A 22,026-nucleotide genomic window follows, 5' to 3' on the forward strand; every position below is an offset into this window, starting at 1 on the left:
TTGAATTCTACGTCAGGCAGAAATGAGCATTTGAATCAGGACAGTTTCCTTTCGGGACCCTCACATGCTTTGGGTGATAGAAATCTGAACGCACTACCAGCGCTTTGAAAAGTTGATGTAATTATACTTTCCTGTGGATATTGACCCACATTACTACCGCCAAAAGGACCAACCACATGAACAACCGGTGAAGTAAATTAAAATATACTTGTATTCAACATTCTGGCACGTAGAGGTCACGAGAGGAAACTTTCCTGATTCAAATGCCCATTTCTGCCCGACGTAGATTAATGCAATTCAACATCGGGTTTCCAGGCAATTACTAAGATAACCTACTGACAGATCAATGGATTTAATTGCTGCAGTGTGCAGTCATGCATAGCCCAGCCAATCTATACTGAACAAAAATATAAACAACAGTGTTGACCCCATGTTTCATGAGCTGAATTAAAAGATACCAGACATTTTCCCATTCAATTTTCCATTTGTGCACATTTCTTTATGTCCCTATTAGTGAGCATTTCTCATTTGCCAAGATAATCCATCCACCTGACAGGTGTGACATATCAAGAAGCTGATTAAACAGCATGATCATTACACAGGTGCACCTTGTGCTGTGGACAATAAAGGGCCGTCATGTGGTGGGGTTGTGTATTGGGCTGGCATAGCTACAGACAATGAACATAATTGATTTTTATCTATGGCAATTTGAATGATCCTTTTTAAAGGATGCACAGGTGCATATCTGTATTCCCAGTCATGTGAAATTCATAGATTAGGGCCTAATTAATTAAAATGTACTGATTTCCTCATATGAACTGTAACTCAGTAAAATCTTTGAAATTCGTGCATGTTGCGTTTCTATTTTTCTTCAGTATAAAATAATGGAGTTAATAACGTGCCTGCTCGTTGTATGACAGCCTACCATAGAAACTTTGTCCATGATAGGCTGTGACACCGAAAAGGGAATAGTATGGTTCTGGGAAATAATATGTGGTATTTCCACGACATCTTCCGGACAAAATTCAAAGGAAAAGGCAGCGTGCTGTTCCGTCGTTGTTTGACATAAACATACTCACTGGGGCATTTATAGTAGTAGCCTTGTAGGAGCATTATGGCCATGCTATCTATAATGGCCCACATTTCGTTGCCTACGCACAATACTGAACATCTGTCCCAAAGCTGATTCTCCGCATCGAGAAAAGCTTAATCGTGCGCTAGACACGGCATGTCCATAAAATTCTCCATCATTGTCATGTTAATGTCTCTGGAATTGAAACTTCTTAATTCAAACAAACTCCACACATCAAGTTATCGCTTACACAGAATACAAAAACCCTTCGTCTCCAATAGACTACCCGAATTCCAAAAATATATGCATTCTGTCGGGACTCCTGGGCGCAGGAGCGGAAGAGATTCAGAAGAATTATACGGCATTGTCTATTCTTACCTGCTTCCACCGTATCTGATAAATCGTAGTTAGACGCTGTCCTGGGGTATTCTTTGAGTTTCCTGGCGCTGAGGTTCATAAACCCGGAGTTCGCTCCTTCTTCCAACGCTCTTTCCAAGCCGCGGTTGGGAGGCAGGTTATTGCCACTGATGTTACTTTGTATCGAGGCAGAAGCGAGCTGGGAATGGGGACGAGGGTCTGGTCCCAACGTCGCCATATTAGCCCCTGCTTTATTTAAAATAAATGCTCTGCAATGACTGTATCCAAGCACAAACTATGGGAGAGACTCCAACGGTTTGAGAATTTCCTCTTCGACTGCCTCCGCTCCCACTGCGACTGCGCTATTTACAGTACTACATTGAACTCTAGCCAGACCAACGGCATACTGGTACATTTGGATTTTGCGACCCCTGCTGACGAAACATAAAACTTCCATAATTTATCTCCAAGACCTACTATGACATGACTATCTGTACTGTAGCCTACCTATGTAGTTCATATGAACTGAGTGATACAGAACAATAACATATCTTAGGGATGCAGTCACAGTGAGTATGGGTTTTGAATGATTGAAAGGCCTGCACAATAACTTTACAGAATTACAATTACAGAAAAACTTTTCATACCATTCATTTCATGTTATATCTTGGATGAGGATTCCTGGAGTTCGTTGAGTCTGATAGAGAAACCGAGAGAGAGCGAGGGAAACACACACACAGAGACAGAGAGAGAGAGAGAGAGGGAAACACACACAGAGAGACAGAGAGAGAGAGAGAGAGAGAGAGGGAAACACACACAGAGAGAGAGAGAGAGAGAGAGAGAGAGAGGGAAACACACACAGAGAGAGAGAGAGGGAAACACACACAGAGAGAGAGAGAGGCCTCACTGCCAATGAGAGTGCTGAGTCAAGCGCTTGAATAACCTGCTTGCATCAGCAGATATAATGATCACTATGGGGGCTACACAATAAACACACATACACACTGACACACACGCACATAAAGTGAGAGAGACAAACAGAGAGGCAGAGATATATGCCTTCAGATACAGAACCGAAAGAAGACAGTGAGTGAGAGTGGTGGAGTGACAGGCTCGTCTCTGTTTTGTCATATCTCATTTCTCATCCTGTCATCTTTCAGTCTGGTTACATCTGGAGTTAGTAAAGGCTTCTGGTATTCTATTCCAGACTAATCCTGCTTAAGAGAAATAGCCTATAGTTCTACTATTCCCAATATTCATGACAGTGTGACTATTTCTTTTCAGGGCCTGAAAAGCCAGTCCACATCTTCATGTCACTTCCCACTAGGCACACACGGGTGGAATCAATGTTGTTTCCAAGTCATTTCAATGAAATTACGTTGAACCAATGTGGAATAGACGTTGAATTGACGTCTGTGCCCAGTGGGTTATTTGTCACTTTCACCCCCGTACTTCATCTTCTATTATTATCAGATGATAAGTACAATGCAAATAAATGGATACTCCCGATAGTTCCTCTTTTCTGTTCAAGCTGCATTTTGCAGTGACACAGGGTTCGATAGGCTTAAGGCTGATTTCTGCAACATCTCCTTCATGCTGAACAAAGCATTACTTGCCACTGCAGGGAACCTATCAGGACTACAAAGCAGAATTCACTACTCTTGACCCAAACATTAATAAGGAAGACTATTACATATGGATTAGGTTCAATCTATTTCTTTGTGCATGAAAACTCAATTCCCACCAGAGATGTGTGAGCTGTTGGAATTAATGCATATAAGATTTAGTAGGCCTACTTGTCAAGTCAAACATATAATAATGTGTAGTTCTGAGACACTTCTTGGAGTTTGAGCCTTTGACCTTTGATAAATCATTTATTACACAAAGACATAGCTCACTGGCTATTTGAACTTGGAGTTTGGAAATTAAGAGCTTATTTAAAAATAGCTTGTTTATCTAAAGTTGTCGTTCACTTCATCGTTTGTTGAGGAACACCCACAGAGAGGCTTCTTGCGTCTGGTTTGAAAAGGGTATTGCCTTACCACAGAAATTTCAACCCAACATTAAATACAGGAAGTAAAGATATCCTCCGACCAACTCCTTACTCAACAAGTTGACCGTTTTACAGCTGTGTTATTTCAGATGTCACACGACAAAAAGACTCAGGTTCAACCATGTCCTTCATTTTGGAATCATACAAAATGGTGAGTACTTTATAGTTTGACAGAATTTGAAATAGTTTCAGAGATTCTAAAGGGGATCACATATGTGACTGTTCTGATGGTTTCAATACTACTTGTAGGTGTATCTTAACTTCAGCATACATATAGGTTTGACGTCCCCATTGATATATTGTTCATTTGTAATATTCTAATGACAGTAAAAAAAATCTAAATATCCAAGTGATTATTATTAGAATAATTCTGTATCATTTCAGAAGCTCTACAAAGTCAATGTCCTTCATGTCCATCCGTCAGTCAAACAGTGAGCTCTGACCTGCACTTGATTGTCCAACTCTAATATGGACTCACAGCATATCAAAAAGGTTGGTGTTCATGTGGAAATATCCCCCTTCACAATAGACATATGGCTGTAATATTAATATCTTTTACAACTTTTTATTGTATCTGCATTTATGGGAAAGTGTCATATGAAGTCAAATCATCTGTCAAATGAACTTGTAATGTTAAAGATGAGAATATATTCTGTGAATACTAACTCAAACAATGCCACCATGCAAGTCTTATAAATTTCAAGTTGATCTGGTAGTTTCCATTCAGGAAGTATAACAAGAGCAGTTGTTTTGAAGGAAATTGAGGTATAACTGCGTTCATAGAAAATCTCTCTCTCTCTCTGTGTAAAGGTGGTCAGTCGAGGCACTGCCTCTCCTCTACGGAAGTCAAACTATGTGAGCTGGTATGTGGACACTGTCCCCACATCCCCCTATCTAAGTCCACAACACAGACCCTGCACTGACACAGAAAGCAGCGGGGAAGAAAAGAGCACAGGGCAGTCCTCTCATGATGATGATGATGATGATGAAGGACACTTTAAGAGTAATGAAGCACCAGGGAGTTACTCAAACAGGGAGGACACCTCTCTGCTGACCCCAGGTGATGACCAATATCACCTGCCCAGAAGTAGCTCCGTTATCTCCCGCAGGAGGAAGTCCTTAACATGGCATGGAGATACAGGGCTGTCTCTGTCTGCATTGACCCCTACTACTGTGGCCCCTCTGGGTCTTAGTAGTGACCCCCCATCAACATCTGACCGATATCATCTTCATCTTACTGAGCCCCCACTGGCAGCAGAGAGGTCGACTGGTACTGTAAAGGCAGAGTCTACCCCCTGTCACTGTCCTACTATATCTCAGTCAGATAAGCCACGCTGTGTCTCCATCTCTGCCAACCTGAACCGCTTGCTTACCAGCGGGCTCCATCTGCCCTTCAGGGGCTCCCAGGGGCCAGGGCTGGACCAGGAGGAGGGTCCCCGACTACGCTCCACCTCTGATGCCCATCCACAATTAGGTAACCTTTTCAGCTGTCCTGATATGGTAGACTTTACAGGTCTTTACAGGTGCAGAGGGAAAATAAGAAAGTGAGAACTCAAGGTTCCTTATGTCAGGTTCACTGATTGATATGTTTTTGTCATTGTGCTTTGACATTAAAGTGCCTATTAAGGATAAAAGATCAAGTGATATTACACACTGCTCTGCAGACATTAAGACTGGCTGTGACCTGGACAAGGTAAATTACCCTCTCTGAAACATATTCGGTTATTTATATTTGCTTATTTATATTTGTTTATTTTTTAAGCATCTACAGTGTATTCGGAAAGTATTCAGACCCCTTGACTTTTTCCACATTTTGTTAAATTACAGTCTTATTCCAAAAATTGATAAAATATTTTTTCCCTCAGCAATCTACACACGATATCCTATAATGACAACACGAAAACCGTTTTTTAGACATTTTAGCAAATTTATTGAAAATAAAAAACAGAAATACCTTATTTACATAAGTATTCAGACCCTTTGCTATAAGACTCGAAATTGATCTCAGGTGCATCCTGTTTCCATCGGTCATCCTTGAGATGTTTCTACAACTTGATTGGAGTCCACCTGTGGTAAATTCAATTGATGGACATGATTTGGAAAGGCACACACCTGTCTATATAAGGTCCCACAGTTGACAATGTATGTCAGAGCAAAAACTAAGCCATGAGGTTGAAGGAATTGTCCGTAGAGCTTGGAGACAGGATTGTGTCGAGGCACAGATCTGGGGAACAGTACCAAAACATTTCTGGAACATTGAAGGTCCCCAAGAACATAGTGACCTCCATCATTCTTAAATGGAATAAGTTTGGAACCACCAAAACTCTTCCTAGAGCTGGGCACCTGACCAAACTGAGCAATTGGGGGAGAAGGATGGTCACTCTGACAGATCTCTAAAGTTCCTCTGTGGATATGTGAGAACCTTCCAGAAGGACAACTACCTCTGCAGCACTCCACCAATCAGGCCTTTATTGTAGAGTGGCCAGATGGAAGTCACTTCTCAGTAAAAGGCACATGGCAGTCTGCTTGGAGTTTGCCAAAAGGCAGCTAAAGTCTCTCAGACCATGAGAAACAAGATTCTATGGTCTGATAAAACCAAGATTGAACTGTTTGGACTGAATGCCAAGCATCACATCTGGAGGAAACCTGGCACCCTCCCTATGGTGAAGCATGGTGGTGGCAGCATCATGCTGTGGGGATGTTTTTCAGCGGCCGGGACTGGGAGACTAGTCAGGATCGAGGCAAAGATGAATGGAACAAAGTACAGAGAGATCCTTGATGAAAACCTGCTCCAGAGCGCTCAGGACCTCAGACTGGGGCGAAGGTTCACCTTCCAACAAGACAACAACCTAAGCACACAGCCAAGACAATGCAGGAGTGGCTTCGGGACACGTCTCTGAATGTCCTTGAGTGGCCCAGCCAGAGCCCGAACTTGAACCTGATCGAACATCTCTGGAGAGACCTGAAAATAGCTGTGCAGCAATGCTCCTCATCTAACCTGACAGCGCTTGAGAGGATCTGCAGAGAAGAATGGGAGGAACTCCCCAAATACAGGTGTGCCAAGCTTGTAGCATCATACCCAAGAAGACTCAAGGCTGAAATCGCTGCCGAAGGTGCTTCAACAAAGTACTGAGTAAAGGGTCTGAATACTTATGTAAATGTGATATTTCATTATTTTAGTTTTTATATATACATTTGCAAAAATGTCTAAAAACCTGTTTTTGCTTTGTCATTATGGGGGTTACATCCTTAGTATAACAATAAGGCTGTAACATAACAACCTGGGGAAAAGGTCAAGGGGTCTGAATACTTTCCAAAGGCACAATATGAACTCTGACATTATGCTTATTGCCTGGTGTGTAGGAGAATGCTCATTTCATAGTGGTGGACATGGTGCTGGAGGCCTTGGAGGGGGTGAAGTGGGCTGTGAGTCTGAGTCAGAAGAACTGTGGGGCTATGGGGAACCATACAGAGGCCTCGGAGGACTCAGGGGCCCAAATCTGCATCCATCCCTCAAAGACACACTCTCTTGTTTCCACTGACAGTGGATATGAAGGTAGGTAGGGAGCAAGAGGATGTAGTAATGGAAGGGGGCTTTAAAATAGTCATGAATTGTCATGAAATTGTCATTAACATTTTGGACAAGATCATCTTGAATGCTTTCCTTTCATTGCCGACCAATGTTCTTGGTGTGTAGAGAATTTATGCAAACACAACCAACCCACCCGGTCATATCAGGTGCGTGGTCATAGAGGATTTAGATAGAAAGACATTTAGGGGTGTGGGAGACAAGGCCCTGACAGAGAAGGATGTGTCAGTGGGACCATGTGAGAGAAGAGTGTTCTCTGAGTTAATGTGTTTCATATCACCTCTGTTTGCATTGTAGGTTGCGGCGCAAACAATAGACCAATAACCAGAGGCGCTAATATGTCCTTTAAAAGGTAGAAACAAACAAACAGCTACAACCATCACACCTCTGATTAACTGTGATCGTATTCATCATAGTCTTCATACAACAGCCTACAAAATCATTCCTATTCATCTTGAGTCTTGTTCTTACCCCCATTATGTCCATACTCAGTTCCCTGGGATTTCCCATAATGTGCTGCTCTGCTGAGGGCCTAGCCCAGCAGCTGGTGTGTGACTTCAGGAAGCAGTGGTTTCCCACACAGGAGCTGAAACGCGGCCGTCAGAGCATCAGAACCTCGCTGCAGGAAGTGAGAATCACTGTGGTTACAAAATGTGCCCCTGCAGTCAAAAACACAAATACAAAAGCACATTTTAACAGGCAAACCTTCTGTTGACAGTTCTATTCCGGCTAGCTGGAAAATTGCAATAGAGTAGATTTGTGAAATATCGTCACTGACACATGAGGAATGACTGTGAAATGGAAATGACTTCAATAGGATGTTTACACCAGACAGGAAGAGTGTTTACCAATCACTGTAGCAATTTGACTGATTGTCCTACTCAATCCACAGCTTCCTGGTGGGGTTTGTATGGTGAGTGATGCCCGTCTTAGTCTGAGTGAGGAGATCAGACAGAGAACCAGGATGAGGGGAACTCTGAACTGGGCCCCGCCCCGGTTCCAGATCATCTTCAGCGTCCACCCCAGCCAGAGGTCAGTATGGGGTCACACTGACTTCACTGATGATGACTATTCCTACAATACATTTGTTCTCTTCATTTGTATATGAATCAATCTGCAATAAGTCTGTTAATCAGTTTTCCTCATAATTCTGTCTCCTGCCCAGGCGCAGTGAGGTTGTTGCCTCCCAGCACTTCCTCTGTGCAGGCTGTGGAACTGAAATAGAACCCAGTAAGTACTACTCTAGTCCAGAGAGCTGGACAATCTGGGTGATCCACCTGGAGCCACAGCAAGCCCTTTAATGTCAAATCTGAGGCAGAGCTCTGTACATATTTCCTTTGCTGTGTGGCTCTCTGAGTTTTCATGTTTTTGGGTGGTTGTGGAGGAATTCTCTGACGTGTGTGACTGGATGATTTACGGAGCTCACCTGCTGTATATTACCTGTGAGAGGACCACACACACTGCATACCAAATCAAATCAAATCAAATCAAATTTATTTTTATATAGCCCTTCGTACATCAGCTGATATTCTCAAAGTGCTGTACAGAAACCCAGCCTAAAACCCCAAACAGCAAGCAAAGCATGTGAAAGAAGCACGGTGGCTAGGAAAAACTCCCTAGGAAAAACTCCCTAGAAAGGCCAAAAACCTAGGAAGAAACCTAGAGAGGAACCAGGCTATGAGGGGTGGCCAGTCCTCTTCTGGCTGTGCAGGGTGGATATTAAAACAGAACATGGTCAAAATGTTAAAATGTTAAAATGTTCATAAATGACCAGCATGGTCAAATAATAATAATCATAGTAGTTGTCGAGGGTGCAACAAGCACGTCCGGTGAACAGGTCAGGGTTCCATAGCCGCAGGCAGAACAGTTGAAACTGGAGCAGCAGCACGGCCAGGTGGACTGGGGACAGCAAGGAGTCATCATACCAGGTAGTCCTGAGGCATGGTCCTAGGGCTCAGGTCCTCCGAGAGAAAGACAGAAAGAGAGAAAGAGAGAATTAGAGAGAGCATATTTAAATACACACAGGACACCGGATAAGACAAGAGAAATACTCCAGATGTAACAGACTGACCCTAGCCCCCCGACACATAAACTACTGCAGCATAAATACTGGAGGCTGAGACAGGAGGGATCAGAAGACACTGTGGCCCCATCCGATGATACCCCCGGACAGGGCCAAACAGGCAGGATATATACCGTCTCACTCTTTCTCTCAAACACCACACACACACACACACACACACACACACACACACACACACACACACACACACACACACACCACACACCACACACACACACACACACACACACACTGCTGGGCTTTCACTGACAGAGGCCTGCTGGTCTGCTAGGAGATTATGTTGTTGTTAAGGTTGAAGATCCAAGTTTAACTGCTTAACTGTAGCCTTTTTACTCCACCTCGTGAATTCATTTCTGAACTAAACAAAAATCATACAGTGTTGCAGTTATCAAAGCCTTAGTATGATCTATCCTGTTGCTTTCTACATTATATGAATATCAGTCCATCTAGATCACATTGCTCTCATACCTCAGGATACATCAAGAAGCTGCGCTACTGTGAATACCTGAGCAAGTACTTCTGTGACTGTTGCCATGGCGGTGCTGAGTCTGTGATACCAGGCCGGGTGCTGACCCAGTGGGACTTTGGAAGGTACCCAGTCAGTGATTTTTCCAAGCAGCTGCTAGACTCTGTGTGGCACCAGCCTCTCTTCGACCTGACCTGTGTTGGCAAGACCCTTTACAGCAGGGTGCGAGAACTGGGCAGGTTCAGGGTAAGTAGACTCCTTTAGGAGCTAAGATACTGTATACAGGGTTTCAACTAGTCTGGGGTCAGTTCTTATTATTGTGCTTGAGTGTGGTGTGACTGTCGACTGAGAATATAAACTGGGCATGTCAGTGGTTTAGGTTCAAGCTAACAGCTGCAGGCTTATAGACAATGAGAGATATGGTCTGGGATCAGTTTTACAGCAGTGGTGAATCCTCTTCTTCAGCGGTTTCTGGGGTGCTCATGTCTGTACGAAGAGGAAACTCAGAATAGGGATCTCGGAGTCACTGGGAGAATGTGGATTAGTATGTGACTTTGATTAGTTCTCCTAATGTTCAGTGGCGACATGCATGGAATGTTGCCGAGGCAAATCCTCACACACATATTGATTACATTAACACTCTTCTCCCCTCCCAAGGACCTGCAGGAGCAGCTACTAGGCATTAAGAGACTGCTGAAAGCATGCAGATTATCTGAGGGGTAAAGACATCCACTTAATTATTCTCCCTTCACCAATATCTCTCACACTCTACTTTCTCATGCCAACTTCTTCACCACACATGGCACTTTTCGCCTTATTTAGAGTTAAACTGCATCAATCTGTTGGCTGTAGGTTGCAGACGGCAACCATCCGAGTATTAATTGATTGAGCCATAACTCGTTGTACAGATGAAGTTAAGAACGTTTTTATCTGGACAGATAAAAGGGTTATGATCTAGCCTGGGTATTGATTTAGATTTATTATGAATAGCCATAATAGTCTTGGTGCTTGACAATGTTCTTAATCCCCCCCCCCCCCCCCCCTTGTGCTGTTGTTATCATGCTCAGGGTCCTGAAGGAGTTTGAGCAGCTTCCTGATCACCTGACACAAGAGCCACACGTGTTCTCCATGGATGACCTCCTGAGGGTTAAACGGGGTCAGCTGGTGCCGCTGGCCAGGGCCGTGCTCCGGGTGGCCATCGACCACGTGGAGAGCTGTCAGGTATATCCACCAGTTGCAAAATCACTGATGGACAAATAAAGTTATATTCTAATATCTTGACTTCACCTATAACCTCAGTAGTTATGCAGTGTTCAATTGTTGAGACTAAGATCTGTTGCGTTTTACCCCAGGTCTGCCTGGCTAGAGGCTTCATCTGTGAGTTCTGCAAGCAGAAGGATGTGTTATTTCCCTTCCAGAGCGAGACCTGCACACGCTGTCAAGGCAAGTGTTTTTCTGATCAGACAGACAGCCCGCTCTTCACCTTTACTTTTTTTTAAATCCATATAAATCTGATAACGATGCATCTCTCTCGTTTTAGTGTGCAAGGCCTGTTTCCACAAAGACTGCTTCAGAGATGAGGAGTGCCCTAAATGTGCACGGATCCAATGTCGAAAAAAGCTGATGGACACGTTCTGCCTCTAGAGTACATGTTGGAAGTGTGGGAAAATATCCTCACATTGTTACATGTGTTTGTCTTTTGAATCTGAATACAGAGTATTCCCAATAATAAAATGCTGTGCATTAAAATGTAACAGTATCATTTATATTTGAATTCACTAAGCATGTCACATGAAAGGAGCAGGTACTGAGTCAGGTACGGACCCTCCCCATTTTACCAAGAAGAGAAGATGCTGCTTAGACCGAATATCACAATGGGTTTTATGAATCAGAGTGGGATTGTGTTTATCTATCATTTTCGGAATTACAATACTGTACCTTCTGCTCAGTATTACAACAAAAAATGTGGAACATAGCGACATCTGTTGGACATTTGAGTGAATCACCTCCCATTCTAATGGCCATAAAACAATGCCATGCACTGATGTCAGAGTGATATAATTTCGACCTCTATTCACTCATTATGCTGTATCCCAGGGCTGTAACATTTGTATTGGGTGAAATAGCCTAAAGCAGTCTGCTGAATAACCCCAGTTGACATGCCCTAATATCAAGCTTTGAAATATCATCCACTTTACAATTGACATTATCTTGTAACTATCACAATAAGACATGTATATACTCACCTACTAGCCTATATTGAAGGATGAAAGGTCAAAAAGTATTGTCAGAAGTGGGATTCGAACCCACGCCTCCATGCAGAGACCAGAATGCCCCTTTCCAGGAAGGATTTTCACCTTGAGTCTGGCGCCTTAGACCGCTCGGCCATCCTGACAACTCAGATAAGTGAGAGAAAACAGAGCATCTATTCATTCAACGATGAGTGATTATCGAGATAATTTCTTAAAGATACTCATTTTCATGATAGCTACAGTAGCTTTTCACAGCCAAAAAACGTGAACCTTACGATATCGCTAGCTAACCATTTCCTTTTTGTTAGCAAATCTAGCTGGCTAGTTAGCATTTTGTTTGGAAATAGCTACCGTTAGCTAGATATCGTACTACTAGTGTTATTGCAAACATACATGTAACATATACACTGGAAATGAAGTAATAATATATTATAATAACTTAAGTTGTAGAAAAACATTTTATTTGGTATGATGTATGCATTGTCAGTGGTTGAGCTTAGTTTAAAATCAACATTGTACAAGATATGGCACTTTATCGGCTTTGCTCTTAAGGGTTGATAAATTGTCGTTGGTTACTGTTTTTTACTAATTTTGTCCCCGAAAAAAAAAGACTGTCAGAAGTGGGATTTGAACCCACGCCTCCATTCGGAGACCAGAAACCCCATTACTATGGAAGGTTGAACCTTGAGTCTGGCGCCTTAGACCACTCGGCCATCCTGACAACTGAACTTTGAAGAGAGCAATATTACTTATAAAGATAAATATAGCAGCCATTTTACAAGTTAGGTAATAATTAGATTTGTTGGGGTTCTATGTTCGCTACACAGTTTACTGTTGACTAAACACTTACCAGTATTTACACATTTGTTATTTTAGCTGTATTTAACTAAAGACAGAGGTGTGCGTTACCCCATGTGACTGTTTGCCCCACCCGCGTTGGACGAAGTAACGAGTCATTCTTATGAAATGTAAAAAGAGGCGTGTTTTGTCTAGTGTTGTTATACAATGTTACAGTAGCTATATAACTCTACTTAAAATAATTATCCAGCTAAAGCAGCTAGCTTCCTAAAGATGTCGTTTTACAGAAACGCCGTTTGGTTCGTAAAAGGACTTCAAGAATACACAAAGTGAGTATCGGTTTTTGCTAGCTAGTGTTGCACAAAAATAGAAGGTTGGAATTTTATAGGTTTGAATGACTAACACGCGCACATGCCTTCACAGTACATATTGATGTTACTAAAGAATCCATGTATTTGTTAGTAGTCATACAATTACTATGCTGACAACCTCAATATAACTGCCTTTACGTTGCCTTTTTAAACATGTGTTTGCTTTATTTTATCTCAGTTCCTTAATCACCATTAACCTTATGTTGAGATGTCTTTTTCTTTTGATCAACAGAAGCGGATATGAAGCAGCAGCTAAGCAGTTTAATACTGGGGACCTGGACGTGAACCTGAGTGGCAGGTCTTTTGTAATCACTGGGGCCAACAGCGGCATTGGAAAAGCTACAGCCCATGAAATAGCCAAAAGAGGTAAGGCAAAGTCAATGTCCTATGAGTGTTTAAAACAACAATGAATATGGTTTTCACCTTGAAATGTACGCCACTAATCTAATATAACTGTTGACCATTGTTTGTACACATTTTTAGATTCCATTACAGTGAGTGAAAGGCTAGTTGATTAACAGTAGATTTATGAGTGAGTGCTAGTAGGTGGGCCAGATGGCAACTAACCTCAAGGTGAGGTCTCATAGAGGTTTATATAGACAGACTCACAGACCAATCATGAGGACAATATGGTGTTCAACTCCTCAGGTGGCTGATCATTAGTTGCGTGAAGGGGTTCTTTGAGGTCACTATAGTTTACCCAGTGTTTGATATACGGTTATGGTTTTATTGCAGGAGGGATTGTCCACCTGGTGTGTCGTAACAAGGAACGGGCACAGGAGGCGAAAGAGGAGATAGTGGAACATAGTAAAAACCAGGTAACGAGGACTGAACGACACAAAGAAGGAATCAGTACAGAAAATAACACCACACATGTTTATTCATGCCCAGCAAAGGTCTGGTGAATGATGAAGAGCAAGCCATTGAGTAAATTGTGATCAGCTTTGTTCATGGGGTCACAATGTGGCATATTCATGGGGTCATCATGAGTTAGGTGCTGCACAGATTAGTTTGGCTAATCTAACAATGATAAGGATCTTTTATGCCCAGTTGGGTGGAAGTTGAGGTGATTTACAGATGAGATGATCTGCTTCTTGCCTTGCTTAGACTGATTATTGTGGACAAGCACTTAGTCAAACAGAAACAGAGGATGGTTTGATAGTTCCTGCACAATCATGTCTGGGGGTTGTTACGCCTCTGGTTTGGTAGAAAAGTAACACTGCTGTGTCTATACTCAAGTCCCCGGCTCACACTCCCAAAATTCCATGTTTGGCTTCTTTGTGATCCAATTTGAATACTGTAATCAATCTTTCCAACTGCCAGCGTAATAGTTCAGAATCAAATCAAATCAAATGTATTTATATATTTATATAGCCCTTCTTACATCAGCTGATATCTTAAAGTGCTGTACAGAAACCCAGCTTAAAACCCCAAACCGCAAGCAATGCAGATGTAGAAGCACTTAATGTGCTTCTGTGGTTTCTTTTTCATTTACATTTTCTTTGTCTCTGCAGAATGTCCATGTTCACATCGTTGACATGTCCAGTGCAAGACAAGTGTGGGAGTTTGCAGAGAGCTTCTCAAAAAGCAACAGCATTCATGTACTGGTAAGGTATCTGTTAGGTGGGTGAATCATCTCCAAGCCCCACACATGGGTTAGTCCATTGAATAGATTAAAGGGTTGATGGGCTGCTAGTTTGAATAGGATGATATATGAATGATTCAATATGAGTGATTGGGTATGATTCCACATGAGTGATTAGATTCATTGAATTAATTCAATACAAGTTTATTAATTATGATTCTTTCTTCCCCAGATCAACAATGCAGGGTGTATGGTAAACCAGAAAGAGCTGACAGAGGAAGGTGTAGAGAAGAACTTTGCTACTAACACTCTCGGTAAGTAAGATCAACCCAAGGGCAGTAGTCACGTCTCATTGGAAACAATGCACACCACTTACCTATATAGGTTGATATGTTTTCTCACAATGTTCTTCCTCATCATTACTGTTCACTTGGTTAGGTACCTTCATCCTAACCACAGCGTTGATACCAGCCCTGAAACAGGCACAGGACCCACGAGTGGTGAGTAATGTCCTGCCTTAGACAGATGACATTGGCCCAATCAATGAAATGAGAAAAGTTTGAAAAGTGGCTCTTGTATGGCCTTTAGTTCTGTGTTTGCCATTAGTTCTGTGTTTGTTTGCGCTTGTATTAATGTCTAATTGACCAGCAGAGGGCCTAGTGTGTCTGAACAAATGCATCAAAGGAATCTATTACATATTACAAAAACAACAAAAGGACATGTTCCATCTGTCTAGCAGTCTAACAGCCCATATTGTCATGATAATCACCCCTCTCCTCCAGATCACAGTGTCTTCAGGGGGCATGCTGGTCCAGAAGATGAAAGTAGACGACCTGCAGTCTGAAAAGGGGATGTTCGACGGCACTATGGCCTACGCTCAGAATAAAGTTAGGATATGGTGCAGCTCTACTACCCACTCACCCCTGAGCAAATGCATTATCTAGCCTATGACCACAAAATAAATCTGTAAAAAAGTATGTTACAGTTCTGTTATATTCTCTGTGAAAGTGATGTGCTGTGTGTTGTGGTGACAGAGACAACAGGTGATACTGACCGAGAGATGGGCGTCCCAGCATAAAGAGATCCACTTTTCATCAATGCACCCTGGCTGGGCTGATACTCCAGGTACACTTATCTAAAGTCAGAAATCTAGACAAATATTCATCAGTACAAGCCTCCATGCATTTCTTAATGATTATTCTGTGTTGGAAAAACTCCCTGCATCTGTTGACTTGCTAATGTATCTGTGTCTCTGTGTTCCCTGTAGCTGTCCAGTTGTCCATGCCTGACTTCCATGCTAAGATGAAGAACAAGCTGCGTACGGAGTCCATGGGGGCCGACACGGTGGTGTGGCTGGCTGTCTCAGCAGTGGCCTCCAAGCAGCCAAGTGGACTCTTCTTCCAGGGTGAGACACCAGGATGGAGAGAGCTGAGGGTGGAACAGGAAGGGGAGGGGGGATTTTTGCTTAGAAATGCCTCCTTGATAGATACATCCTAGCTGTTCAGATACCGTCGTGCGATCTCTTACATCTGCTCCTCTATTTTCTTTCCCATAATGCCCCAGACCGAATGGCGGTGCCCACACACCTTCCGCTGGCTTCATCCAGGTCCTCTCCAGCCGATGAGGAGAAACTGCAGGCAATACTGGAGCAGCTCGCACACAAGTTCAAACCTTAACCTCTCCTACAGCGGTCAAAAGGTTATGAACAGACAGACCCTCAAGCCCATGTGTCCGTTGATAAACACTCCTCATTATAGATATGCACTGTATAAAGCGGACATAGCGTTAATATTTTTACAACCATTTTGTATTTATGATGATGATCTGTGTAGCCACACAGAACATTTAAATGGCTCATGTTTGGGGTAGAGGCCTTCACTGGTCATTCTGAAATGGACCTGGGGCTTTCCCATCCAGACCTGATATGCATAAGTTTGTTTAAAAAAAAAAAAAAAGAGGCCTGTTCCGAAAGGACCCGTGGACAACTACACCCGTTCCGTATAGACCTGGTCTGGTCCGATCCAGACCCGGTCCGTTCCGAGTAAGACAAGCAGCAGAAAAGTCCATTTTTAAGCTACTTTATTAACCGAAGCAAAAACACAAATAAAACTAAAATTGCACAAATCCTATATCACACAAATACACAACACACTTATAAAGAAGAGAACCAGATTATTGCACTTCAAACAAGAAACACACAAACTAAATTGCACAACTAGTTGTATTAGTACTGTACAAAGTTAGAGGTGCGCTATTTGATAGATTCCCCCGCTCCCCCTACGTCGGGCTTCCAGTGGGAAGACCTGGGGTCAACCTACCTCCGCCCCCTCCCCATCTTGTACTTCTGAGTGTGAAACCTTCGCAGGGAGTTGCCTGCCTAGCTCACAAACTAGAATCAGGGCGCCCACTCCGACACGGTGACATGATATCACTGACGTGATGTGCAAATGCGCGATAGAAAACCGATCGGGCAAATGTCACCATTCGGATTATTATTATTAAAATAAAATTGTGCGGCCGCCCCGGCAAGATGCTGGCCATGTCGCCTATGCCTAAATCCGCAACTGAACACATGGTTTCCAGGTGTTTGATGCCATTCCATCATTATTATGAGCCCTTCTCCCCTAAGCAGCCTCCACTGCTCCATTCAGAATATAAAGTAGCAGCCTACCTGTGGGCTCTTCGTCGTTGTAGCCTATCATTCTCCTCTTAACTTTTAATTCCATCTTCCATTGATTAGCTGTCTCCTAACTTTTGCCCCACACGGAGGCTCTATGACTATAGCCTATTGCCACTTTGATGACTTATGACTGGCCAACAACAAGCTACACGCGCCACTCTCCGGAAGAGGAAAGAGCAGCTGCATAAATTATACAATTTCTCTCTACTGCAGCAGTCGCGTTCAGATCTCTATGGTCATTCTGGACAAGTCAGTTAACATTACACATACCCGAGACCAGTGACAATCAGATCCAACCCAGACCCGTGACATTATTTACAATTCTGGATCTGGACCCGGGTATCAGGAATTCGGGTACAGGGGGATCCGTGAAGACCTCTAGTTTGGTGTCTTCTGACGCTTCATAACTTTTTACACCATACTACTTTCCTCTAAAATGATTCTACAAAGGCTTTTCCATTAGCTTGAATGTTGCATACTACGTACAGTTCAGTACTAATACAGTACATAGTGATTACGTCAGAACTTCTATGGAAACTGGACCTTCCGTTTCAGAATGTGCTCTAGCCTGGCAGCTGGTTTAGGTTGATGGATGAATAAATCATGTTTTACTCAGATTTAGCAGTGTATACTGTCCACAGCATTTTTACAAAATCAAATCAAATTTTATTGGTCATATACACACAGGTTTTCATCAGGTTTTAACAAGGGCTCATGTTCAAAGGTGCTTCTGGCTGTTGTCAGCGGTAATAGTGTCATTACAACTGTTTTGTATTCTGTTATTGTTAGTTTACAGTACAACCAGAACAAACAGTCAGTCTTTATATTTGACTTGTCCAGAGAATCATTGAGATACTGTTCTTAAAGCTACATGTTGTTTGTCTTGTTTTACGTGGTTTAGAAAGTTGACATACTTTCTTTAAAATTATTTTATCCTTGTTAATCAAACCAGGACCTGTGAGCAGAAATGTGTTTTATTAAGAGCACAAATAAAGTCAAGGCTATTATTGATCTTTTTATTAACATACCACTGTACACACTAGTGTAGAATGTCCGGTCCATTAAATAATAAATAAAAGGCACCAATAAATATTTCTCTTATATTTTCAGCATGCCTTCTAAAAGCTTGATTTTGTCATGATTTATCATGCAAATTACTTATAAAACATAGGTGTATATATATTTTTTTCGCCCATGCTGATTAATCGGTCGACCTCTAGTATTTTTTATTTTATTTTTTACCTTTATTTTACAAGGCAAGTCAGTTAAGAACAAATTCTTATTTTCAATGACGGCCTAGGAACAGTGCCTTGTTCAGGGGCAGAACGACAGATTTGTACCTTGTCAGCTCGGGGATTCAAACTTGCAACCTTTCGGTTACTAGTCCAATGCTCTAACCACTAGGCTACACTGTTGCCCCAGTAGAGAGGCCCACTTAGAGGCCCATTCCCAACAATGCAGAGTTTAAAAATACAAATATTTGCTTACTAAAAAGGAAATAGTAACACAATTAAAAACAATGAGGCGATATACAAGGAGTACCAGAATCGAGTGAATGTGCAGGGGGTACGAGGTAATTGAGGTAATACAGTATGTACATGCGGGTGGGGGTAAATGTGTATTGTCATTTGGATTTTAGCACACTGATTTGGCAGATTTGAGTTATATCTATTATATCACCTTCTGCTCTCTGCTTCAGTGAGGGACTGGTCTGCTTACAGGATGGTTTGGCCAATGCTGGCCTTTCTTTCCAGGTATTCCTTCAGTGCATCTTCAGTCTGGAACCACAACACACTGTATGTTTAACTTTCAACATCACATCAGTTCAACATATTACACGTTTCTAATTTAGACAAAGTTGTTTTCATTTCATGTTAATACTTTTAGCTAGTTAACGTTACAGGTATGATCTTATTATTCGTATCTCAGAGCCATTTGCTTTGCTAGTTATAGCCGAATGTTAGCTAGCTAACACTGAACCTGGTTGGTTAGCTACCTGCAGATTTATGCAGGGTAGTAACGTCATGAGTTGGGATTATGGTTAATTGTTTACCTAGCTAGCTAGCTACATGTCTTAACAAAAAAAGACTCCACTATACAAGTAAAGATTTCAGTAGAATGTCATTTCGACAACTGTTGATATACATACCTCGTAAATTCGCTCTGGCTATCTACTCCGATTTCAGAGCACTTTCGTCTGTGTGTGCCAGAGCGCAGAATATTTGACGAATTTATGCTCAACACCCTATATGCGGTGTCAGTAAACGTTGGAAAAAAGCGTAAATTGTTGCCAGCAGCACAGTTGCAGTCACCAACGCCCTGGATGACATAAAAACAGCCTAGCCAGATCTGTTAGGGCAAGTAAAATGGTCAGTGAGCTGTTCTCTCGTTTGTGTCTGGAAGAAGCTAGCAAGCTAGCCAACGTAAGCCAGTTAGCTTCTTATTTTTTATATATTTTTTTACACTTAAAGATAATTTCAAAGTAATATTTAAATTATCTTCTCCGCCCACTTTATTTTATGGATAAAGAATCTGCCATGAAAACTAAACAAATTAACAATGAAAGTTAAATCGTCCATATCATTTGGATCAAAATAAAACATAATATCAGTCTTTGAAATTAACATTAATACTCGTTTCTTTTAAAATATAAAATATTCTCATTCCAAAATCTTCTGACATAATAACAGTCCCAAAATAAATGGTCGAGTCTCTGGGTCACAACCACAAAATACACATTTGTTATCGATAGCTATTTTAAATCTGTGTATAATAAATGTCTTTACAGGGTAGATTCTATGAATGAGTTTGTATGATACTTCTTTCATCTTATTAGATATGCAATATTTGCCAGACAACAACGATACTTTGTTCCAGTTTACTTGTCATAGGTCTGTATTCCAGTATATTCTAGCAGAGGGAATAGTAACATCTTGATATAGTTTTCTTACATACATGTTATTACATTTATAGTTTAAAATGTCATCTCCTTCTAGCTGTATTGAGGCTACAAAATCCTCAACAGTTGAACTTGGAGTACTGTTATATTCTCCTAAAAGAAGAATAGCACCTTTAGGGACAGCTCTAACAACTATTTGAAACTCCTCAGGAGTGAATGTAACATTGTGTGTTCTCATGATTTCTGGATAATCATATAGTTGTCCATCGTTATTCAATAATGTTTTAACCCAGATAATACTGTTGTCAAACAGGAAATTATTGTTGTACATGAGGTTCCAAGTTAGAAGTACTTGTTTATGAAAGTTAGCAAGCCTAATAGGGATCTTACTCACATCAACGTTGCATTTGAGTAAGAACTCTAGACCACCAATCTGTTTTGAAAATGAAATGAAGGATTATATTCCAAATGCAATCCTTATTTCCTAAATAGTTTTGTGCAAAATTGTAATCAGTAGCGTAACTTTTGGATTACCCAAACTCAGTAATGTAATCTGACTACATTCCATTACTTTTAGTTTACTTTCCCCTTAGGAGGCATTAGAAGAATACAAAAATGGCTCATTGATTCGAGTTGAAAAATAAACGCTGTGCTCATGGAATGGCATGCTTTGAGCACTACTATTTACATGTGAAAAATGAATGCCATATGCTGCATTTGCTATAGACCTATTGTTTACCTTTTTGTTGGTGACACTTTGATATCTTGATAATATGCAGCTGTTTAAAGGGCAAATCCACAAATGAAACAATAACAAAATGAACGCCCCGCCTCTGTTTTGCTGAGGGGTGGGCCTGGAGAAATGTAACCACTCTCAAATTAATTGACAGCTATGGATGCAAGGACTGACCATCCATGATATAAAAAGTATTGTTTTAATCATTTTGAGGCTATACAGTGTTTGTTTACATTTACAATGTTTACAAACATTGGAGTAAAAAAAGCTTATATTTTGGGTTCTGGTTGAGTGTGACAGTTGAACTAAGCTCATGAGGCATTTATAAGTTATATTCTTCGGAAGGAATCAATGGATTCTTTTGGATATGTCCAAAAATGGATGTAGCAACTACATATTGCCCCTTCAAGTCTATCAAAAGTGCAAGTTTGAGCATGTGTCCAACCACAATTAGTAAGGCGCAAATAGCTAAATGAGAGAGAAGCAGTGTACCACATCAATGCGCAATGGAGATATCAATAATACGTTATATCCGTATCGCCATAGACTACACCACTGCTGTCATCTTTACTTCCAAGCGTTTATTCAAGTTGGATAATCTTTGGATGCTGACAGCAGTCGCACCATTGGAAGACATAGCTTGGACTTTAGCCTACATAAACCTATTCCTGCTCTTTTCCCACGATCCATCATGTGTCATCATAGGGGTCTCTGACTTGTTTTCAGACTCACTCAGGTGGAACAAACTTAAATTTGCGCTTTTTTAAAATGCTGATTTGAATGTCATTGAGAAAACAGAGAAGTTTCAAAGATTTTTTTTCGCAAACATCCTTAATGAATTCAAAAGTAATCCTCGAAGTAATCTAGTTTTTCAAAAGTATATGTAATCTGAATTCAATATTACATTTAATCCGTTACTCCCCAACCCTGTTCCTCCATATGAAGTTAAATAGTAAACCAGTTAGCTTTGGTGCTTGACTGCTGTGTTAGGACAGAACGCCCGGATCAACCGTTAAAGACATGGGTGAGGCTAAAGCTTTAAGAGGGTGTGAACGATGCTGAATGGGTGTAGACAAAGAAGAGCT

General features: G+C 41.5%; 3 protein-coding genes, 1 long non-coding RNA gene and 2 other non-coding genes across 12 annotated transcripts in view; 2 read left to right on the forward strand and 4 right to left on the reverse strand.

The window, feature by feature from the left end:
* LOC106586495 (leucine-rich repeat and calponin homology domain-containing protein 1) overlaps positions 1–1,793 on the reverse strand; it is a 106,005-nt gene extending 104,212 nt beyond the window's left edge. For 2 of the 6 annotated variants that reach the window (XM_014173867.3, XM_014173865.3), the window contains exon 1: positions 1,451–1,791. In XM_014173867.3, the coding sequence (XP_014029342.2) occupies positions 1,451–1,667 (217 nt within the window). In that variant the 5' untranslated portion in view covers positions 1,668–1,791. Of the gene's footprint in view, positions 1–1,450 lie in introns of all 6 variants that reach the window. The other 4 variants (XM_014173864.3, XM_014173862.3, XM_014173866.3 and 1 more) reach the window with 2 other exon arrangements.
* Positions 1,794–3,327: 1,534 nt separating this feature from the next.
* rubcnl (rubicon like autophagy enhancer) lies at positions 3,328–11,374 on the forward strand. 2 transcript variants are annotated; one of them, XM_014173873.3, is made up of 14 exons: positions 3,328–3,633; positions 3,867–3,974; positions 4,293–4,956; positions 5,099–5,175; positions 6,846–7,038; positions 7,369–7,423; positions 7,564–7,699; positions 7,964–8,103; positions 8,237–8,301; positions 9,628–9,866; positions 10,278–10,339; positions 10,688–10,841; positions 10,973–11,063; positions 11,161–11,374. In XM_014173873.3, the coding sequence occupies exons 2-14, from the start codon at positions 3,951–3,953 to the stop codon at positions 11,262–11,264; spliced, it is 2,004 nt and encodes a 667-aa protein (XP_014029348.2). In that variant the 5' UTR covers positions 3,328–3,633; positions 3,867–3,950; the 3' UTR covers positions 11,265–11,374. The 2 variants fall into 2 exon arrangements, with proteins under 2 accessions (XP_014029348.2, XP_014029349.2); XM_014173874.3 differs by having other exon boundaries at positions 3,870–3,974.
* A 531-nt stretch (positions 11,375–11,905) lies between these two features.
* Positions 11,906–12,015, reverse strand: trnal-caa (transfer RNA leucine (anticodon CAA)). The gene is made up of 2 exons: positions 11,978–12,015; positions 11,906–11,951 (listed from the first exon to the last, which is right to left on the reverse strand). It is a non-coding gene; the product is annotated as a tRNA-Leu (tRNA).
* A 392-nt stretch (positions 12,016–12,407) lies between these two features.
* Positions 12,408–18,434, forward strand: LOC106586499 (dehydrogenase/reductase SDR family member 12). Its single transcript, XM_014173876.3, has 10 exons — positions 12,408–12,999; positions 13,274–13,407; positions 13,777–13,859; positions 14,556–14,648; positions 14,859–14,940; positions 15,065–15,126; positions 15,409–15,513; positions 15,661–15,751; positions 15,894–16,031; positions 16,190–18,434. The coding sequence occupies exons 1-10, from the start codon at positions 12,944–12,946 to the stop codon at positions 16,300–16,302; spliced, it is 957 nt and encodes a 318-aa protein (XP_014029351.1). The 5' UTR covers positions 12,408–12,943; the 3' UTR covers positions 16,303–18,434.
* Positions 12,485–12,593, reverse strand: trnal-caa (transfer RNA leucine (anticodon CAA)). Its single transcript has 2 exons — positions 12,556–12,593; positions 12,485–12,530 (listed from the first exon to the last, which is right to left on the reverse strand). It is a non-coding gene; the product is annotated as a tRNA-Leu (tRNA).
* On the reverse strand, positions 13,904–19,596 carry LOC106586500 (uncharacterized). The gene is made up of 3 exons (XR_001324209.3): positions 19,456–19,596; positions 18,987–19,084; positions 13,904–16,054 (listed from the first exon to the last, which is right to left on the reverse strand). It is a non-coding gene; the product is annotated as an uncharacterized LOC106586500 (long non-coding RNA).
* Between the last annotated feature and the right edge of the window lie 2,430 nt (positions 19,597–22,026).

This window comes from Salmo salar, chromosome 25 (assembly GCF_965601325.2).
Source record: "Salmo salar chromosome 25, fSalSal1, whole genome shotgun sequence".
NCBI classification, from domain to species: domain Eukaryota; kingdom Metazoa; phylum Chordata; class Actinopteri; order Salmoniformes; family Salmonidae; genus Salmo; species Salmo salar.